Source organism: Acinonyx jubatus, chromosome B3 (assembly GCF_027475565.1).
Source record: "Acinonyx jubatus isolate Ajub_Pintada_27869175 chromosome B3, VMU_Ajub_asm_v1.0, whole genome shotgun sequence".
Taxonomy (NCBI): domain Eukaryota; kingdom Metazoa; phylum Chordata; class Mammalia; order Carnivora; family Felidae; genus Acinonyx; species Acinonyx jubatus.
In genome coordinates, this window is record NC_069386.1 from 77912588 (window position 1) to 77931388 (window position 18801).

The 18801-nt window shown below is 37.6% G+C and overlaps 1 protein-coding gene across 2 annotated transcripts in view; it reads right to left on the bottom strand.

Moving 5' to 3' along the window:
• Positions 1-4081: 4081 nt before the first annotated feature.
• The window catches only part of PRKD1 (protein kinase D1), a 327764-nt gene continuing 313044 nt past the window's right edge, over positions 4082-18801 (bottom strand). For both annotated transcript variants that reach the window (XM_053224336.1, XM_027065517.2), the window contains 2 exons: positions 5851-5936; positions 4082-5059 (listed from right to left, as the gene is read on the bottom strand). In XM_053224336.1, coding sequence (XP_053080311.1) covers positions 4841-5059; positions 5851-5936 — 305 coding nt within the window. In that variant the 3' untranslated portion in view covers positions 4082-4840. The remainder of the gene's footprint in view (positions 5060-5850; positions 5937-18801) is intronic.

Consider the following 18801-nt stretch of genomic DNA (forward strand, 5'->3'; position numbering starts at 1 on the left):
ATTAGGAGATAATTGAGAAGTTGTCTTGTTACAGAAATAAGCTCATATAAGCTTATATATATAGCTTCTTGTCTTGTTATAGAAATAAGAAATGAACTTCAAAGAAGTGAAACTAATTCCTGCCTTAGTCCTGAAATTCCTATCTGTGATCCAGAAATCTGTGGGATACATAGAATTCTAATTGAATAGTACTTTATTAAATTTTGGACCCCACAGCTTTTGTATCATTAAGGAATTTGAATTTATCCTGTAGATAACTGGGAGTAGAGTCTTTGAGGATTTTAGAACATGTGAGCAAGAGGATGAAAGTAATATTGGTGAAGATAAACCTGGCAGTGGTGTATAGAGTAGATGGGAGGGAGAAGAGCCTGAAGAAAAAGGTTTCATTGAGACCAAGTCTACAATGCCTTTGATTTGAAGGTGAAAAATTATAACGCTGATTTTAGACATGTTGAATTTAAGTCATGGTGGGACCTTTAGATAGATATAGTCTATACATTCATGGAGAGAGGAGACTAGATTGTTGAGAGTTCCGGGTGGCCAAAATGGATTTGGGAGTGCCTGCTAAAATAATAATTTAATTCATGGAAGTAAACCATATGAGGAGAAAATATTGAAAAAGAAAGTAAGGAAAACCTTAGCAAATGCATACAGAGGTAGGGGAGAGGAGGACATTAACGTCTGTTGACCTGCAACATATGCCAGCAATTTGCTAAGAAATTTGAATGCTTCCCTTAGTTATCCTAACTGCATTTTAAAATATGCATTACTGCCATTCTACTCAGGAGGAGACTCAGAGATTTTAAAGTAGTTTGTGGAAGTTCACTTAACAAGGCTTGGAGTTGGGATTTGGATCTATACCTGTTAAGCTTCAAAGGTCACACCCCTTTCAGTAGCCCATTAGAATACATGGAGGCAGGACACCAGAGAAGGCAGGTCATAGGGAATATGGGTGACAACCACATCTACCTTTTCATCTGTCATATTCCTAGCACATCGAAAGTGATCGAAAGTAGTTGCTGAATGACTAAAGAAAAGCAAACCACTTTATTGATGCCTTGGGCCAGGTAGCCGCTGAGTTTTATGTTTGTATTATTTTATTTAGTCCCTCACAACACCCCTAAAGTGACATGAGCCATTACAGTGCTTTCATGGTCACCCAGAATTCAAGCCAAAGTAAGTCTGTCTCTGTATTTGGGTTTCCAACCTCCATGCTATACTGAGAAAATCTATCAATTTTGAGTTAGAGGCCACTGATGACTCTTAAGAGAAGAGACTCATTAGTGATAAAAATGAAAATTTTATTCAATGGAATATAAACACAGAAGTCAAAGGGAAAAAAGTGAGAAATTTTCCAGAGAAAGAATAAATAGAAATCAGACACTTACTAATTGGAGAATCAAGGTTCAAGTTGATTTCTTTATATTGTTTGGTGGCAAGTGGGAAGCTGAGCCTGTTTTAAGTCAAAGGGTAATCGTTAGTGGATACTAAAAATATCTAACAAAAAAGAAGTTAGTTAAAAAGAAGCAGGGGAGCAAAAAAAAGATGTAGGACATAGGTCAAATGCATGGTAAAAAATGAATAGGAGTAAAGGCAAGGGAGTGGAGTGGAGAAAACAGTCTTTTAGGTGATGTGAAAAGGCTGAGATGAAGGAACTTGTTTCCTTTTGGCAACTGAAAGCAGAAGGCCCTTCTCCATGGGTCTTGGGGTATCTTCACAGGAACCAGTATTTGGTTTCTTAAAACAAGTCCAAACAAATGGTATGCAAACCTAATCATTTCATAGGGGTAGTCAAACTTAATAGTGACTGGATAATGGCTGCAGAGGAGACAGATGGCTTTCTTATTCTCACCACTGTACTTATGTTACACGTTTGGTCACAATGGCCTACTATATATTTCTCAAAATAGTCTTCATCAGAGTGAGTATTCACCCAACAGAAAGATGATCTCTTCCTTAGGGATAAATGAACATACTCAAGCATCACTGATCAAAATATTTTTCTCAGCACTGTCCTCTTGTTCAGGCCAAATGCCAGAACAGTGGCAGTTTGTGTTGATGGTTCAAGATATACAGAGACCAGAAATTTTTATGGCACCTTGGGTGGGCTGATAAAGTTATTGCTTAAGGAATGTTGTCTCTGTGACAATGAAGGAGGACACATCCACCCTAAAACAAGCTTTTGTCATTTCTCTCTCTCTCTCTCTCTCTCTCTCTCTCTCTCTCTCTCTCTCTTTGGTTAGGATCAGAAGATACTTCTATATCAAAAGTGCTGGGCTACCTTTTGAATTAAACATAGACTATGGACCTGCCCATGTCAGTTAATACTATGATATACCACTGATGTGAAGTTTGAAGAAGTTTATTGATGAGTTTTAGCATACAAAGTTGGTACTCATTCAATAAAATTGGATTCTTTGCAGCATCACTGATAATTCTGGGTGGAAGAGACATAGCATGGCTTTCAGTGGCCCCCTTTTCTCTGAAAATCAGCAGTTTTTTCTCTTTCCTGTGCTTGATGACACTGCACAATGGGCAGTCTAAATAGCATTGCCACACACATGTCCTTTTGACATGACTATTCTGAATGTAGCAGTAGAGCCATATCCATTACAAAATACTAGAATTGTTGGTCCCCAAAAGGCCGTAATCATTACCTCTCCATAGTATTTTCTACTGCTGTCTACTTCATTTTTGAACTTATTCCTTTGACTTCTATATTATTACTCCAGTGAATTCCACATTTAAACATTCTTTTTCAATTTCCCTTTGATTCTGCCCAAACATTCCATATTTGTATTTCTGAGGTTTGTGTCCCAAGATCACTTCCATCTCATTCTATCGCCAAGAATCCAAGTCATTCTAATCAACATATGGCGAGCTTTGGACTTCCAAATCTGTACCTTCAGCTCCAGAATTCTTTCCCAAAGCTCCAGACACATATCTAAATACTCTCAGGATATTCTAAACTTGGGGTCCTATAGAACTTTATACTTAACATGTTCAAACATGAACTCGCCCTTTCTAAGACTAGAACTCCTTTTGACCAATAGTTCCATCAATCATGTAATGATCACCAAGGATCTATTCTGGACTCCTTTAAATACCACATTTAAATTTCATTTACTACTGTTTTATGTCAGGTCCCCATCATCTTAGAAGGGTTATTTCAATAGATAAGAGAGACCAACCCAAAGATTGGTCTTTTGGCTCACTTCTTGCCCTGGCTTCTATCCAGACTCTGTAATGCTGGCAACCTGTGATGTTGCTTACTCTTCTGCTTTAAAAGTCTGTATGGTGTTCTGAAACTTAAATTTCAAATCCCTTAGAATAAGGGATAAATAATAATAGAACAGAATAAAGAATAGGTAATAATACAAAATAGTGACTAACCACTGGAAAGATCCAACTACTCTATCCCATCTGCAAATACTGTTTGTAGTCTTCACGTAGTTACCTAATACATTCAAGTATCTCACAACACTTATGAAATTCTTCCAAATATTTATATCATTTCTGCTACATAGTAACAGTGATCCATGATAATGCTTTGTTGTCTTGCTAAAAGAAAAACAGCCCACATAATCCACTCCATACCCCAAAGCCTATTAAGTCCAATATTAGTTTTCTCTTTCCCAGGCTGGAGAACACCTCAGTTGGCTTTCCCTTTAGGAATTTTTTTTCCCCAGTCTTTATGTGTTTTTGTAGTCCACTTTAGAACCTTCTTGTTTAGATAATATGGAAAGAAATTAGAGTCATTATTGTAATAAACCCTGATTTTATATTGACTAAATCAGGAAGCTACAACAAGACTTCCATTTACAATATTCTTAATGCCTCCAAGGCTCCTGTTTGGCTTTGGTCATTTTTCCCTTCCAGAGCTCTTTTTTTTCTATTGAAACCAGATGACATGAAAGACAGAAATGCTTCATTACACCTTGAAACATACTTTTGAGCTTCAGAGTAGTTACAGCCAAATTCTAAAGCATGAGACTTTTTCTGCTTTTTGAGCAAACACCTCCGCTCCTAAATGGACCGAAAACACTAGTGTGGATTACAAATTCAGTCAGATGGACACACACTTTGACAAGAATATTTATTTGTTATTGCTGAAAAATACATAAAGACGAAAGGTTGCTTAGCTTCTGATTTTCCACAGTACAGAGGATATTGCAAGAAAGGGGGAAATATCTGTTATATACGGCGGTTTACATTTCTAAGGCATTTAGGCTTATAAGTAGTAGGTGCACCTAGGTCCACTTACTTGAGTTTAAACATACTGAGGCACACCAGGCAGGCAAAGGATTTCAAACTATACAGGAAACTCTTTCATGCACTTGTGTCTAGGATCGTAAATCCATCTTCCATTCCCCCATCGCTTGTTTTTTCCACATGAGTTTTGGAGTTGTTCATAGAACTGGTAATAATCTACTCTTCAAGAGTTTGTTTATAATGACAGCGCCAATGGGGCACACGGGACAGAACTATTGCATGGACAGGTTCTGTAGACTCTTACCAAATTGAGGCTCAGTAAGAAAAACACCGATTTGCAAAGGCACAGTGGAGACAGGTTTAATGCATTAAATACAACATGAATCATTCACAATAACAAGTTTAGTGTTTCAGGGAACTTTTGTTAATACAACACAGTTGGTCACACAAAATACAAATGCTTCTGTTGATTTGTCTTGGCAACTCAGATACATCAACAGTGCTAACAGTTTAACAGCTTTGTTCTCATCTGACAGAAAATAATGGCAGTTCTGCAAGGCAAATGTTAAACCTGACCGTATGTATTTATTAATTCCACAGTGTTTTGACAGATTAGAGGGGACGGAACTCAGAGGATGCTGACACGCTCACTGAGGGCTTTCATCTCTGTTTCTTCAGCGTCAGGACTGTCACTGTGGCTAGCACTGGGATTGATCAGGTGCTCAGGGTACTGCAGCCCCTGCTCGCCAGCGTACTGCTCCCACCGCAGGTCATCACTTTCGTGGGTGATGTAGCGTTCCCCGATTTTGCACTCAAGCTCTCGCAAATCTAACCAGGTCTGATAATCCTGAGGAAGGAATTCCAAAACATTACCATGGAAACGATGAAAACTCATTAAAATACTGTCTCATTTGTTGTCAGTACCCGCAACTGATGAGTTACCCTTTTTCCTTCCACTCTATCAGTGCCCTGTCTTTCCATCAGGCACCCTGAAGTGACGTCATCGGCAGCAAAGCCATCCTATTTGCCTAAACTATTGTGCATCAGGGGGTGGGCAATCAATGGTTGCGGCCAAGCAATTAGGAATACTGGTATTCCTTTGATATTTAAGGCCTACAAATAACCCTTCAGTATTTCACAGTATCATTTTTCTAAAGTTGAATGTGAAAATAAATATGTAAGAGAAAACAAACACACGCCTATATTTTATATTTGCCGTGCATTTGTTCCATGAATGTTAGCATAGGCTTTTAAAACACAGCTTGCAAAGGAGTACAGTGCATGACCAGATGGGCATGTGCTTGGACACTTCTTAGGATTACATATACAGATTTTCTTAAAATCTGGTCCTTGGAGTTTTACAACGACCCTTAGTTTTTTTTTTTTTTTTTGGCACGTGTGCAAGGGCACGTATGTATGTGTGGTATATTTCTTCCCTGTCACATTTTCTTGGTAGAGAGATTAAGAAACACTAAATTGTTATTAAATCCTAAGAAGTTGCATGCATTTTGGCAAACAAATTGATGTAAGAAAACTTTTAATTAAGCATATAACAAAATATTTTTACATATAATATTAAATCTCATCAATATTCAGAAGTTCATCTGATCAGGAAAATATCCAATGAATGATTTTTACCTGTAGCCAAGGGTGACTCAATGTCTTATCCACGCTATAGCGCTTTCTCATTTTTACTTGCAGCAAGTTATTGATAAGATCAATGGCTGGAAAAAATTCAATTATTGATAAAAATGGATGACAAATATGGAATATATGCATAATTCATTTACAGTTTATTTCACATCCACTATTTCACAGTGTCAAATGCAGGACAGTGATAGCAAGCACTAGAACCTGAAGAAAATACCTCTTGAGAATTCTAAAACCTTGGCCTTCATTTTATTTTGGATGTTAAAAAATGAAATTGAAAACAGTTGTGGAGGAGGGAGTATGAGCCTTTTGTGAGTACAATGTAAATTTTTCTTCTAGTCTGTAATGCATTTTTCTAACGTAGGAGTTTTGTTTAAATATACATCATTTAACTGTTTCTTGTACTAAATGCAGAATGCAACTACTATTCAAGAGAAAGCATTTACTAATCTTGTTTTGTGTTTAAAGTTTAACTATACATAATGGGCTTCATAGTCTTGAATTAAATGACAGATATCTGGACACCAAATTAAAACGAATAAAATAAAACACAAAATGGGCCACAACTCAGGATAAACTTAGCCAATGACCCAATAGGAAAATACTTTTTGTTTCTCCTGTTTGCTTTTTAAAATATCCAATGAATTAGAATTATATCAGCCTTCCTTGTTTTCTAGGGGAAGACAGGAAAGGAATTTGTCTAACAAGAATGATTCTATGAGGTTAGAACCAGTCTCTCCAGCTTAGTACTCTGTCTCTGATTGGGACTCCCAACAGAGTGTAATTTAGGGGGGCAACAGTGATCCTTCTAGTTATCTAGTCTCCAAAGCATCTGAGTTACCTATACTTCATGTGACAGAATTTTCCCTCACCTTTGTAAAAATTGTATTTTCAGCCTAGATTATTAATAAGTCATTATTTATTAAATTCACTATTACACTTCCTATTCATTCTTGTAATAATTTCCCATATCTTTCATCTTAGCATTTTCTTCTCCAAAAAGAGCTTAGTGAAATCTGCCAAACCAATGGAAACATTCACATTTCACCGAAGTCAATTTCCACCTGTAACATACCCTGGTCATTATATTTCCTAAGAGATGGATCTTTCATCTCCAAATCTTAATCAAATAGGTAGCTGATATAAAAAAATGCAAATTAACTCCCCAACTTCCCCAATCATCAAGTCCTGAATCAAGTGGCTTTGACTCTATTGTATGGTTTACATCAGCCTGTATGGATCTGAAAATACAGGCTGTCACAGGAGTCCAGAGGCAACCTGGGACAAAGATTGCTTCAAACAGAATGAATCCGAATCCTTTTCATTATCAGGAAAAGAGAAATGATTTCTACAGACATTTTTAAAAACTGTTTATCTTTTATTGTTTATTTTGAGAGAGAGAGAGAGTGAGCGAGCGCGCGTCCGTGTGTGCTAGTGAGAGAGGAGCAGAAAGACAGAAGGAGAGAGAGAATCCCAAGCAGGTTGCACACTATCAGGGCAGAGCCCAACAAGGGGCTCAATCCAACAAATGATGAGATCATGACCTGAGCCGAAATCAAGAGTCAGACGCTCAAATGACTGGACCACCCATGCACCACAAGAGAAACAATTTCTATAGTCTTTTGGTAACTTAGAGTTCTATCTCTCTGACACCAACACTACAAGTATTTGCATGCTTGAATGGCCGTAGAATTAAACACTTAAGAATTCTTTGGAGAATTCTTGGAGAAAGTAAATGCGATAGCTCACATTTAAATGCTTTCTAGGCTGATACACTCTTGCCTTAGCTAGGATACCATAGGAAACACAGTACTTAGTACAATTTCAAATTCCAAGCATGTGTTCCCAGAGAGCTTTTGAAAGTATAGTTCTCTCAGTGAACTGTGTATTGGGCATGTGCTTTAAAACATCCATTCACATGATTTACTCACTGGTGAGTAAAGTGCACCTTCCGTTCTTGCTGCTGTGAACTCACAGAGCAAAAATGGAGGATGAGGGGAGACGGGAGAGCTTATGCACTACCGTAAGTGCGCCACAGCATTACGCTTCCCCAGACCCTGCAGGCAATAAATACATGTTATTAATTCACTCATTCTGCTTTGAATTCTATAATTAGGAAGGTGGGAGTACAGTAACTCAACAAAAGGGCTGGTTTGTGCCCAAATGCACCCCAACAGTGAACCATACTGCCTAATGGGGAGGGAAGTACTGCCAGAGGAGAAACTGTAAGTTTCTGCAGGGAATGGAATATGTGGAGATGAAACATTTTTTCTGCTGAACGAAGCACCCACAGGCTGAGCACAGCCACAGTACCCAGGCGATGTGAAGAAACACAGCCAGATAATGGCAAGTACCCCCAAGAGAAAATAGTTTAGAAGCTAAGGACAGAATTAGAAGATTTATGTGTGTGCATATAAATTTGTGTGTTGATAAATATATTTTGTGGCTTTTGGTAGACAAAAACAAATATGGTTAACTTTAGGCACCTGGCTTTACTCTGAAAATAGGTCCATCATTAGTGTTTGAGAGCCCCATTCTACTCATTGCCCCTTCTGAACTCTTAAAACATCCTTTTTATTGATCACCTTATACAATCCAGCATTAACTATACCATCCAAAATGCCTTTCACTGAGTCCATTTTTAAGAGAAATTCTACAGCTTTTTCTTTTTTAACAATGTTCTCTGTATTGGTAATGTTCTTCACATGTGTCACTCATTCTTTAATCTGTTCATTCACCAAATCTGCCCTAACGAATTACTGTCGGCAATTGCTTAAGGAAGAAAAAAGTAATGATAGAGTTCTGACCCCAAAACACTCCCAGTCTAGTTGCAAAGGCAAAATATGAGTGTGCATGCATGTACACACACTCACACACTGGAACATTCTGTGAATGTCTTTCAAAAACTAAGCAAAGGAGACAGGGAGCACGCTCCAGCAGTAGGAAACAGGAGTGAAGAAGCAGGTTGCGGTAGTAGCCTGGAAAGTCAGAAGGAAGAAAAATGGCAAGCTGGCATAGCAGAGAAGAATGCCAGGGCCCAAGGTGGGAGGGAGAAAAAGAAGCTCCAGGCTCCCCAGAGCCCCACGAGGATCTGCAGCCCAAGAGGTCTCTGTAGCCCCATGAGAAAGGGATACTGGAGAAGCAGATCATATCTCAGAAAATCGTGGTACCCTGCACTTCCTTCCCTACATACGGCAAAAAGTGTATATCCAAATATCTGCCTGTCAAGAGTTGACGTTTACTGCCACATAGTGCTGGTCTCCACAGTTTTGGGCAATCAGCAGATACCATTTTAAATAGCTGACATTGGTTAGGGCCAAAGCTATGCAGGAAATCCTCTACTCCCTTGGATTATATTTTTTGTTTCACACTTTCCTCCCCTTATCCTCTCAGTATGAATACCCCCCATCCATCCCGGAAGAAAACAGGAGAAAAATAGGCAGTGGCTGATTTCTCTTTCTCTTTGCAGTAAATATGATATCAATTTTTTTTCAGAGACTGGTAGGATTATTTTGTGATTGTACTTGTCTATTTATTCTGGGAGTTAGCCTTTCTAATATTCTGAGGGTTTTGTTCTCTTACTCATGCTTAAACTCAATCCCTTCCTTCCCTATTATTAATAAATTGTCAGGGCACCTGGGTGGCTCAGTGATTTAAGCATCCAACTTCAGCTCAGGTCATGATCCCACAGTTCGTGGGTTCGAGCCCTACGTCGGGGTCTGTGCTGACAGCTCAGAGCCTGGAGCCTGTTTCAGATTCTATGTCTCCCTCTCTCTCTGCCCGTCCCCTGTTCACGCTGTCTCTCTCTCAAGAATAAATAAACATTAAAAAAAAAATTGTCTTGAATCCGAGTTCTCTAAACACTTTGAACAGCCACAGTGAGGCGAGGGATAGAAGCGGAAAAGTGTTCACATGTAGCCCAGAAGGCTGACCTATAACCTGTATAGTTGTTTTTTTTTTTAATGTTTATTTATTTTTGAGAGAGAACACGAGCAGGGGAGGGGCAGAGAGAGAGGGACACAGAATTCAAAGCAGGCTCCAGGCTCTGAGCTGTCAGCACAGAGACTGACACGGGGCTCGAACTCACGAACCCTGAGATCATGACTTGAGCCTAAGTCAAACGCTTAACTCACTGAGCCACCCAGGCGCCCTCTGTATAGTTTTCATAACTATTAAATATATGCTGGTTTCTACATTCTTAAAGGGTGATATGACTGCCTATTTCACCGGTAGTTAATATCAAACTGAATGATAAGTGCCACAGAAGTCTTGTGAAAGTAATTTTTCGAATAGAAATTCAAAGAAGACATTTATGATCTAATACTACCTGCACTCTCCTCCGTGAGCACTAGGCATATAACCACTGGCTTCATACAGCAAAAGTGCAGCTCTTTCTGGCCATGCTACTTAAACTTACTAAGTTGCATTGTAAAACCTTCAAGAATTCTTTCTTGACCTTGGCATTAACAATCCCACAACAGAGGCAATGTGAGAAGTCTTTCCCTTTTCTTTGTTATTGGAAAATTTTAAACAATTGTACGGTTTAAATTTTCATTTTTAAAGAATCCCCTATCCTTCATGAGCAGAGTTTTGTGCTTTCTAAAATGTCTCTAGCCACGAATTCACACTAATGTTCCCTATAAATTAGAAAAAAAGAAAAGAAAATGGTTGTTTTAAAGTGTATTTTGAGAGAGAGAGAGAGAGAGAGAGAGAGAGAGAGAGAGAGAGAGCGCGCATGAGCGAGCAAGCAGGGGAAGAAAATCTGTTTTTTTTTTTTTTTTGAAGCCTAATTTTTTTTTTTTTTTTTTTTTTTGCTACAGTAAACTCTTGGCTAACACAGTTACTCCCCCCGCTACTTCCTGTACAGCAATTTTTCTCATTGCCCCACCAGTTGAGAGACTAAAATGTCAGGAAAGCAAAAAAAATTTAATCAAACGTTCTCTTACAGAACTTTGAGCAGATGTTAGGACTGCTACAGTTCTGGGCAGCCTGTTTGCCAGGTGCACAAGTAATATCGGAACAAAACCAAAACTAAATACTATATGCAGGTGCTGAAGGAATTTATGTTTTAATATGAAAGGAAATGTTCCATCAGAGCGTTAATTGTATGGATTCCATTTTTTCTGCCATCAAAGTTCTGAATTATCTTCGCACCTGTAGGGACTATCTTGCAGTCATTCTGTATTTCAAAGCAAACACCACATGTAGGGACAGAATAGGTTCTCTGTATGTAGGAGGTAGATTTGCATAAGCCACTGCTAAGGCTAAACTGAATGACATCCAAAACCTAGAGAAAATCCTACCAAGTGAATAGAACTGGATATATGTGAATATATAATAGGTCCCTGGGGTCACACCTCTCAGTCATTTCCCAATTCCCATCTTGTGTTATTTCAGTACAAGCCTGTCCTCCCCCCTACTCTTCCAACTAGATTTTAACTCCTTGAAGGTCACACAAATTATGTATTCATTTCTGCATGGAAGTTTCATAAATATTTAAAATAAAATGCATCACTCAGTGCATTAGGAAAATGCTTGCTAAACAGCATTTGGTAGACTGGGTACATTAATTACACATATAAATGGCCATTTTCTCAGCTCTAAGTTTGAATATCCACATTATGTGCATATGGTTTGTTTATTTTGGCTAAACATATTCCTGGATGGTAAGACATCACAACACCATAAAATAGATCATAGGATCAGTGATTTCTATCAGAAAATCAGAATAACGCTGAGAATATCTGCAATACAGCTCATGTTATTTTGCCACATTTATTTTATAGAAGAGAAATTACCCGTGAATTCCGTGGGCTGACCTCTTCTTTTCCAGAAACAGTACCTTTTTAAAATTTTGTCCGTACCGTCTTCTGTCCACCCGCAAATTATTCAGGTACAAATTTTCAAATTGGAAACCAAATCAGAACTATTATCCTAGTGATGGGGCCATCATCTGTCAACCACTCAGCTCCCTGCCTTCAAGGAAGTGTTTTCTTTTTTCCTCTTCTATTCTGCCTCACTGCCTGTCACAGTGCTCAGTAGTTCTCTCGGTTTGCTTCATGCTGATGGTAAGTTGTGTGTTTATTTTAAAAATCGTTTTGCAACCCTTCACATTCCAGCTCTCAACCCAGCAAGCTGTTGCCCGGCAACACTAACTGGGACGCTCCTCTCGGGCTGAAACCAGAGGCTGCAGGCAGCAAACAAGGCCGCTGGAAATCATCATCTTACTCGTTCTGAGTCAATTACCGCAATCCAATGAAGTGCAAGACCTTTCGAGACTCAAGTTGGTATCTTTCCTTTTCCAGTTCTTTCCTCTGTAGAAAGTTACTCTATCAACGGTTATGCCTTTGCTTTACATTCAATTTCATTTCCCCTTGAAGACTGGAAACACAATCTTGGAAATCACGAATTGTTTAAACACAGCATACAACAGCCCTGAAAATGATGCTAAACTGATTCAAAATTTAAGGTAGAAATCAAAATATATTTACAGGATGCTAATCATGTGCAAAGTGGATTTTTTTTCCATTTTCATGGCACATTAAAATCCTTTGGAGAGATTTCTGTTTTTCTTCTTCTTCTTCTTCTTCTTCTTCTTCTTCTTCTTCTTCTTCTTCTTCTTCTTCTTCTTCTCCTAATGCTAATACTCAAGCCACAGGTCAAGTGAAAATCTTCCAGGCCTCGGTATCTTTAGAAGCACAAGTGTTGCTAGTGTGTGCAGCTGGAATTGAGAAGAACTCTGCCAAGGAGTGCTTCTCCGACTTCTACATGCATATAAATAAACCAGGGATTTTAAACTGAAGATTCTGATTCAGTAGATCTGGGGTAAGACCTGATTGTCTATATTCTAGTGGCTCCAAGGAGGAGCCTTAGACCACATTTTGAGTAGCAAGACACTAGAGGCAGGAGAACATTGATAGTAGTTAACAACTGGTTTAATATTGCCCCAAGGATCCCTGAAGAGATGGATGTAAACACAGAGAAAGGTACCCAAACATACAGATATCTGTCCTCAGCCCCTTCTGGTTTGGTAGTCTGCAAGGAGGACACAGAAAGGTTTTCAGATAGCTTTCACTCAGAGGATGCCAACAGGAAGAGCAAATGAATTGGATTACACAAATCAGTTACAAAATAACTGCATCTGGAGCTCTGGGCCGTACTGGTATCATAACATTTAATAGAGACCAATGAAACCGAGTCCTCTTTTTAGGTCTCACTTCCCTAGCCCCCAAGGAAATGTCTAAGTACAGAACTGGAAAGCCTGGCTTATCAACAACGTTCATGAGAAGGAATTCAGGTTCTAAATCTACAGTAAACATGAGTCTACCAAGTCAGTTGTGATTTTTATGCCATGCTGAAAGAAATGTGTTCTTTATCACGAGGAAGTGGTGGCTTCACTTTATACTTAACTAGACTTGTGGAACCTTGAGTGAGAACAGCTTTGGGGTTTGAAAAACAAAGATGAGAGTTTGGACCAGAGTGAACAGGAGGCTGAAGGAAAAGCTGATTGCCCAAGAGAAGAGATCAGGGGTGATATGATGGCTGCTTTTCAAACCTGAGATTAGCCTCTATTTGGAAAAAGGAGCAGGCTTGTTCTAACAGTGGGTAAAAACAGAGAGATTTTTGCTCATGGTGCCAGGGTCAAATTCAGAAGAAATAAGGGTCCTTGTGAAACCATTTTCTATCACTGAAGCAATTTAAGAATGTTCTGGATAATTACTCAGTATATTGGTATAATAGAGCAGTACAGGGGCTAAGTAAGATTTTTACTATGCCGTATTTTGAAATATTCTCTGTTGTCACTGTGGAATAAAGCAAACTTAACAGAATACTTAAACCTTTACTGTTGTTCTACCCTGACATTTCAGATGTCGTATTTCAACTCAACTACGATATAAATTCAGAAGCAAAATTTTAACTTTATAATTGGGATATGTAGGAAACATTTCAATTTGGATGCACATAAACAGCTGATTTTTGAGCACTTACAGTGCCAATATTCTTTTTTTTTAATGCTAGTATTCTTGCTAAAACTTCTGAGTGGTTTTTCCCTATAAATGACCATTTGTTAAAGAAAACTGTCAATTTTATTTTACTTGCTCTCAAAATAAATGATTCATTTCCTGGAGGTACACCCTTTCAGATCATATCTCATTTGGATTTTGAAATATGTATGTATACATACACATACATGCATAATAAAGAATTCACTCTATTAGAAGATTTTTAAAAATCATTGTGTGCCTCTGGTTGCTAATTTTAAACTTACTTACTATTATTGAATGAACTGCATGGCTTAAAAGAAAGTACACCAAGTAATTCCCGAATTTCAAGGAGAGATTATTAAATCCCAGTGGAAGTTTGAACCCACCTGATTCACTTTAGTTTACCAATCGTGATAGAATTTCCTGACAGTGAGTCAAGCATTTTAAAGCAGCTCACTGGCTAGCCGCCTCACATCTCTTCCGTGCTGTTATGTCTGACAGCGGTGCTAATATGTTGACAAATCAATCTATTCATTAATATTCAGCAGGCTTGCTAGATCTGCAAGCCTCATAAACTGTTACAAACACAGTTTAATTATTAAAATGACAATTGTCTTTCTTTTGTTTCCTATACCATTGGACTTCTGGGTCTCATCTACCCGAGGCTTATTTTCAATGGGGTTGTTTTTTTGTTTTGAACAATACGTAGTGCAAGAGGGGCCTACAGCTGGTTCCTTTTCATGGGAAAGTGCTACTTCCAACTTAAGTGTTTAGCGTTCTGGAACACTGTTGGATTTTGAAACCATACCATGTGGTATTCTTGGTGCAAGGCTTTTATTTAGCTTTGCTTTGTGTTTGTACTGGCTGCATTTTTCATCTTCAATTTCTGGGAGAAAAACACACTTGTGACCAATTTTATTTGAATTAACCACATTGAATGATAAAAATTGCTTTAAATGTAAAATTTAGATGCTTTGATAAATTTAGCGGTGTATTATGATAGCCATTCTATGACTTGAGATGCCATATATTCTACACTGTTCATAAATGTCAGCACAGGATTGAGACCAACTGGCAGAATAAATTGTGACTATGTCTATCAGGGAAAGGAGGATGCAGAAATACTAACACTGAGGCTATTCGAGCAGAAAAGAACCTATGTCACTGGTGCATCATCATGATTTAATAATCTTGAACTGAAGATAAGCTATAGGATTAATGCAAGGGGTATTCCTCCCACCCCCATTTTTATATATGGAATGTCAAGGCTTTGTGTCAGCTCTTAATTCTTCATAATGCACACTAACCACGTGCTTCTAAAGCTGAGCAGTAACAACACAGCAGGTGACTTGAGAATAGGTGCTTCTTCAGATGTCACCTGTGAATGCAGAATATGATCTCTATCTGCGGGGGCTGGGGACTCATTGTGCAACAATTTCCAAGGTTGCCTCTGTGTTGATTACTGCCTGTTTGTCTCCCTAATGTCACATAAAGGAATATCAAAACTCAGAAGAAAAAAAAATAGTAATTTCTCTGGTGGTCTTCATGGTCTATTACTGACCTTCCTCAAATTGTGTCTCTAATTGAACACATCAATTCAAGGTGATGATGGAAATGTAATTTTTACTCTAACAGATGCTTTCCCATTGCTGCAGGTTTGTCGGTGTTCTGGCAAGATGATCTGCCCTGGCACAAGTTTTATCTCACTTTACCAGCTGTCCAGCCACCACTTGTCTTCTTCCTCTAAGAGTAAACTCTTGGGAAAACAAAAGCTGCCTACTAAAGTTATATACAAAAAAGAATGGTTTAAGATGTATGTGATGATTCTGAGCAACTGAAGGAATGTAGGAGAAGAGAATTTGACTTTCACACTTAATAATTCTCCTTTGTGTGGGCATAAGTTGAGACAGTGGAGGTTACATCTTCTTCATCTGCCCAGTTATGATGCCGGACTGGTATTACAGAAAAGGAAACATAACCCTTGTTCTCCGGTGAATAACACTTACATATACAATATATATGCATATATACGTATACATACATACATACATACATATATGTATGTATATATACGTATATGTGCATATATATGTATGTGTGCATATATATATACGTATATATGTATATGTATATATGTGTATATACATATACGTATATACGTATATGTATACGTATATACGTATATACGTATACATATATATACATGTATATACATATATATACATATATATTTACGTATATATACGTATATGTGCATATATACATATATATGTACGTATATATACGTGTGTGTGTGTATTTTAAGTGTATTTTAAAATTTTAAGTGTAATGTGTACATATATATATATATATATATATATATATATATATACTTAAAATACACTTAAAATTTTAGACATTTTTCAACCAGGCACAGAAGAATTATAGTTATATAGAAGGTAGTACTCCATTTATTCCTGGAGACTTATTTTCCCCCATGTACTTCCATTCACTTTTATTATTTTTTAAGGAAAGTATTGTATGCATCTGGTAAAAGATCTAAATCAATTGGTAAAGAGTTCAAAATAAAAAATAAAAACCTCACATCTCATTATGGTTTTAACTACTTAAAAAATGTCTTCTGATTAGCTTTAAACCAGTGCCACTCAGAGGAGGTTCATGGATCAGTACTGATCTGTGAACTGTTTACTGGTCTACAATGAAAGAGGTATAGAAAGTAAGATTAAGTCTGTGGGAACTTTTATAGCAAATTGATATTGCTGTCATATTTTTTTTATTTTATTTGATAAACTGGTAAAATAAACTGGTCCATATGTCTGGAAATTAAGATAATATAAAACTGGTCTGTCACCACAGAGTTTGAGAAGAACCACCTTAAAATACAAATCAAAACAGGGGTGCCTGGGTGGCTCAGTCCATTAAGTCCAACTTCGGCTTAGGTCACTATCGCATGGTTTGTGAGTTCGAGTCCCGTGTTGGGCTCTGTGCTGACAGCTCAGAGCCTGGAGCCTGCTTTGGATTCTGTGTCTCCCTCTTTCTCTGCCTCTCCCCGCAACTTGCACTGTCTCTCTCTCCCTCTCTCTCTTAAATAAATAAACATTAAAACAAAATTAAAACAAAACAAAACAAACATAGATTCCTTTCCATTAAGGACAATGAATCATTTTATTCCAGGTTTCTCTGTTGTACTGACCTTATTCCCCCAATTAATTAGGTTGTCTTAAAATAATGTACCAGCCAGCTCTGTAATTTAGAACACTGCCTGGCTTACAATATGGATATGTATACATATACATATGTATACATATGGATATGTTTTATTCAGAAGTATTAACTTAACATTAAATTATACATTAAGTCATACAGTAAATATGTATAACTCAGTCCATTCACCTAAGCAGAATCCTAAATGAACCCCGTGGAGGCTATGGCTCTTCCAGCTCTCTTCACTTCTTCTCTATTCTCCTCCTCAGCATTGTAGATGTTTCATTATTTACATTCGTTTGCATAAGTATAATAAAGTCAGACATGCTTGCTCTTAGGGTTATCTAAAATTTTGAATCAATAAGCAATATGTGGGATAATTTATATGTAACTATTATGAATTATGAGATTATAACCCCTGCCACCTATACCCTATAATATCAAATTTCCAAACCTACATCCACTCAAAGGAGAATTGTCATGCGTCAAGAGGATTCTCTTTTCCTACATTCCTTCAACTGCACAAAGCGCAAAATCATAACACCTATGTTAGTTTCTTCTTTATTATACATAACTTGGTTATACAACTTTCTGTATTTCCTGGAGTTTACATGTTTTCTTCTTTATTCTTGACAAAAGAAACTGGTCAAAAAGCTTTTTCTATTCTTGCTACCTTCATGGCAATCAATACTGAAATACATTTAACATTTGAAATAAATTACATGTCCTGATAGTAAATATCTGAGAAAGAAAATGCAAATGCAAAAAGAGGTTAGGAATTAGAGAGGGATTTTATAATTTATTTAAATATAAATATTGGGAATTTATTTAAGACTTTCTTGAGAGCACTGTTCAGCTATCAGGTCTTTCAGAGGATCAGGGCTCTGAAGCAGTGTTTCTGAAAGTGTGATCCACGGACTTCTTACATTCTCAGCACAGGATTGCAGTTTATAGGGGTGGGGCCAGGGAATCTACACTTTTAACTAGCTCCTCTGATTAAATGTTGGCATGCTAAAGTTAAAAAATGCTTACTACAGACTTAGAGCTAGACTATGACAGATTTAAAATAAGCCATACTCGAGAAGGTTCTTTGGCAAAATTATTAGAAATCACTTGCCTTGCAAATATTTCCATGTTCTATTAGCTGGTTTTTCCATTTCCCATATCTATGCCCTACACCCCTGGTAACTACTTCTTAAGTCATAGACAGAGCCTTGTTTGCAATTTTCTGATGTTTTGGCAATGTCCATCCAAGATTCAACCTTATTATTATACCACATGTGACAAACATGGAGAATAGCCTGGTCTGTCTCTTGCTCTTTTGGAATTGCTAAAAATGCAATGAATGGAAGGGCATATTGATACATGATCAAGTAAGGCATAATTTTCCTTAGTTTCATCTGATTATCTAAAAAACGTTTAAGTGAACATGGGCTGCTCTTTCCATGAGATACAGTAAATTTGCCTAATTAAGTAAATATTTTAAAGTAAGTGTGCAAGTCCTTTCAAGGAACTAAGAAAGGTCATAGGATGGATGTGTTAAGGGCCAAACTGAACCTAGTATGTGATAAAGCTAGAGGTGGAAGTGAGGCCATGTGTAATCATTGATAGGTAACAATGGACTAACTGGAGGATGTCAAATGGCCATCTGGTAATCACTAAGATGAAATGAAACAAGGCGTAATACACAACACTGGCTTAGAATGAATTGAAACGTCCTCAAACTCCCATCCCATGATTACCTAAAGTC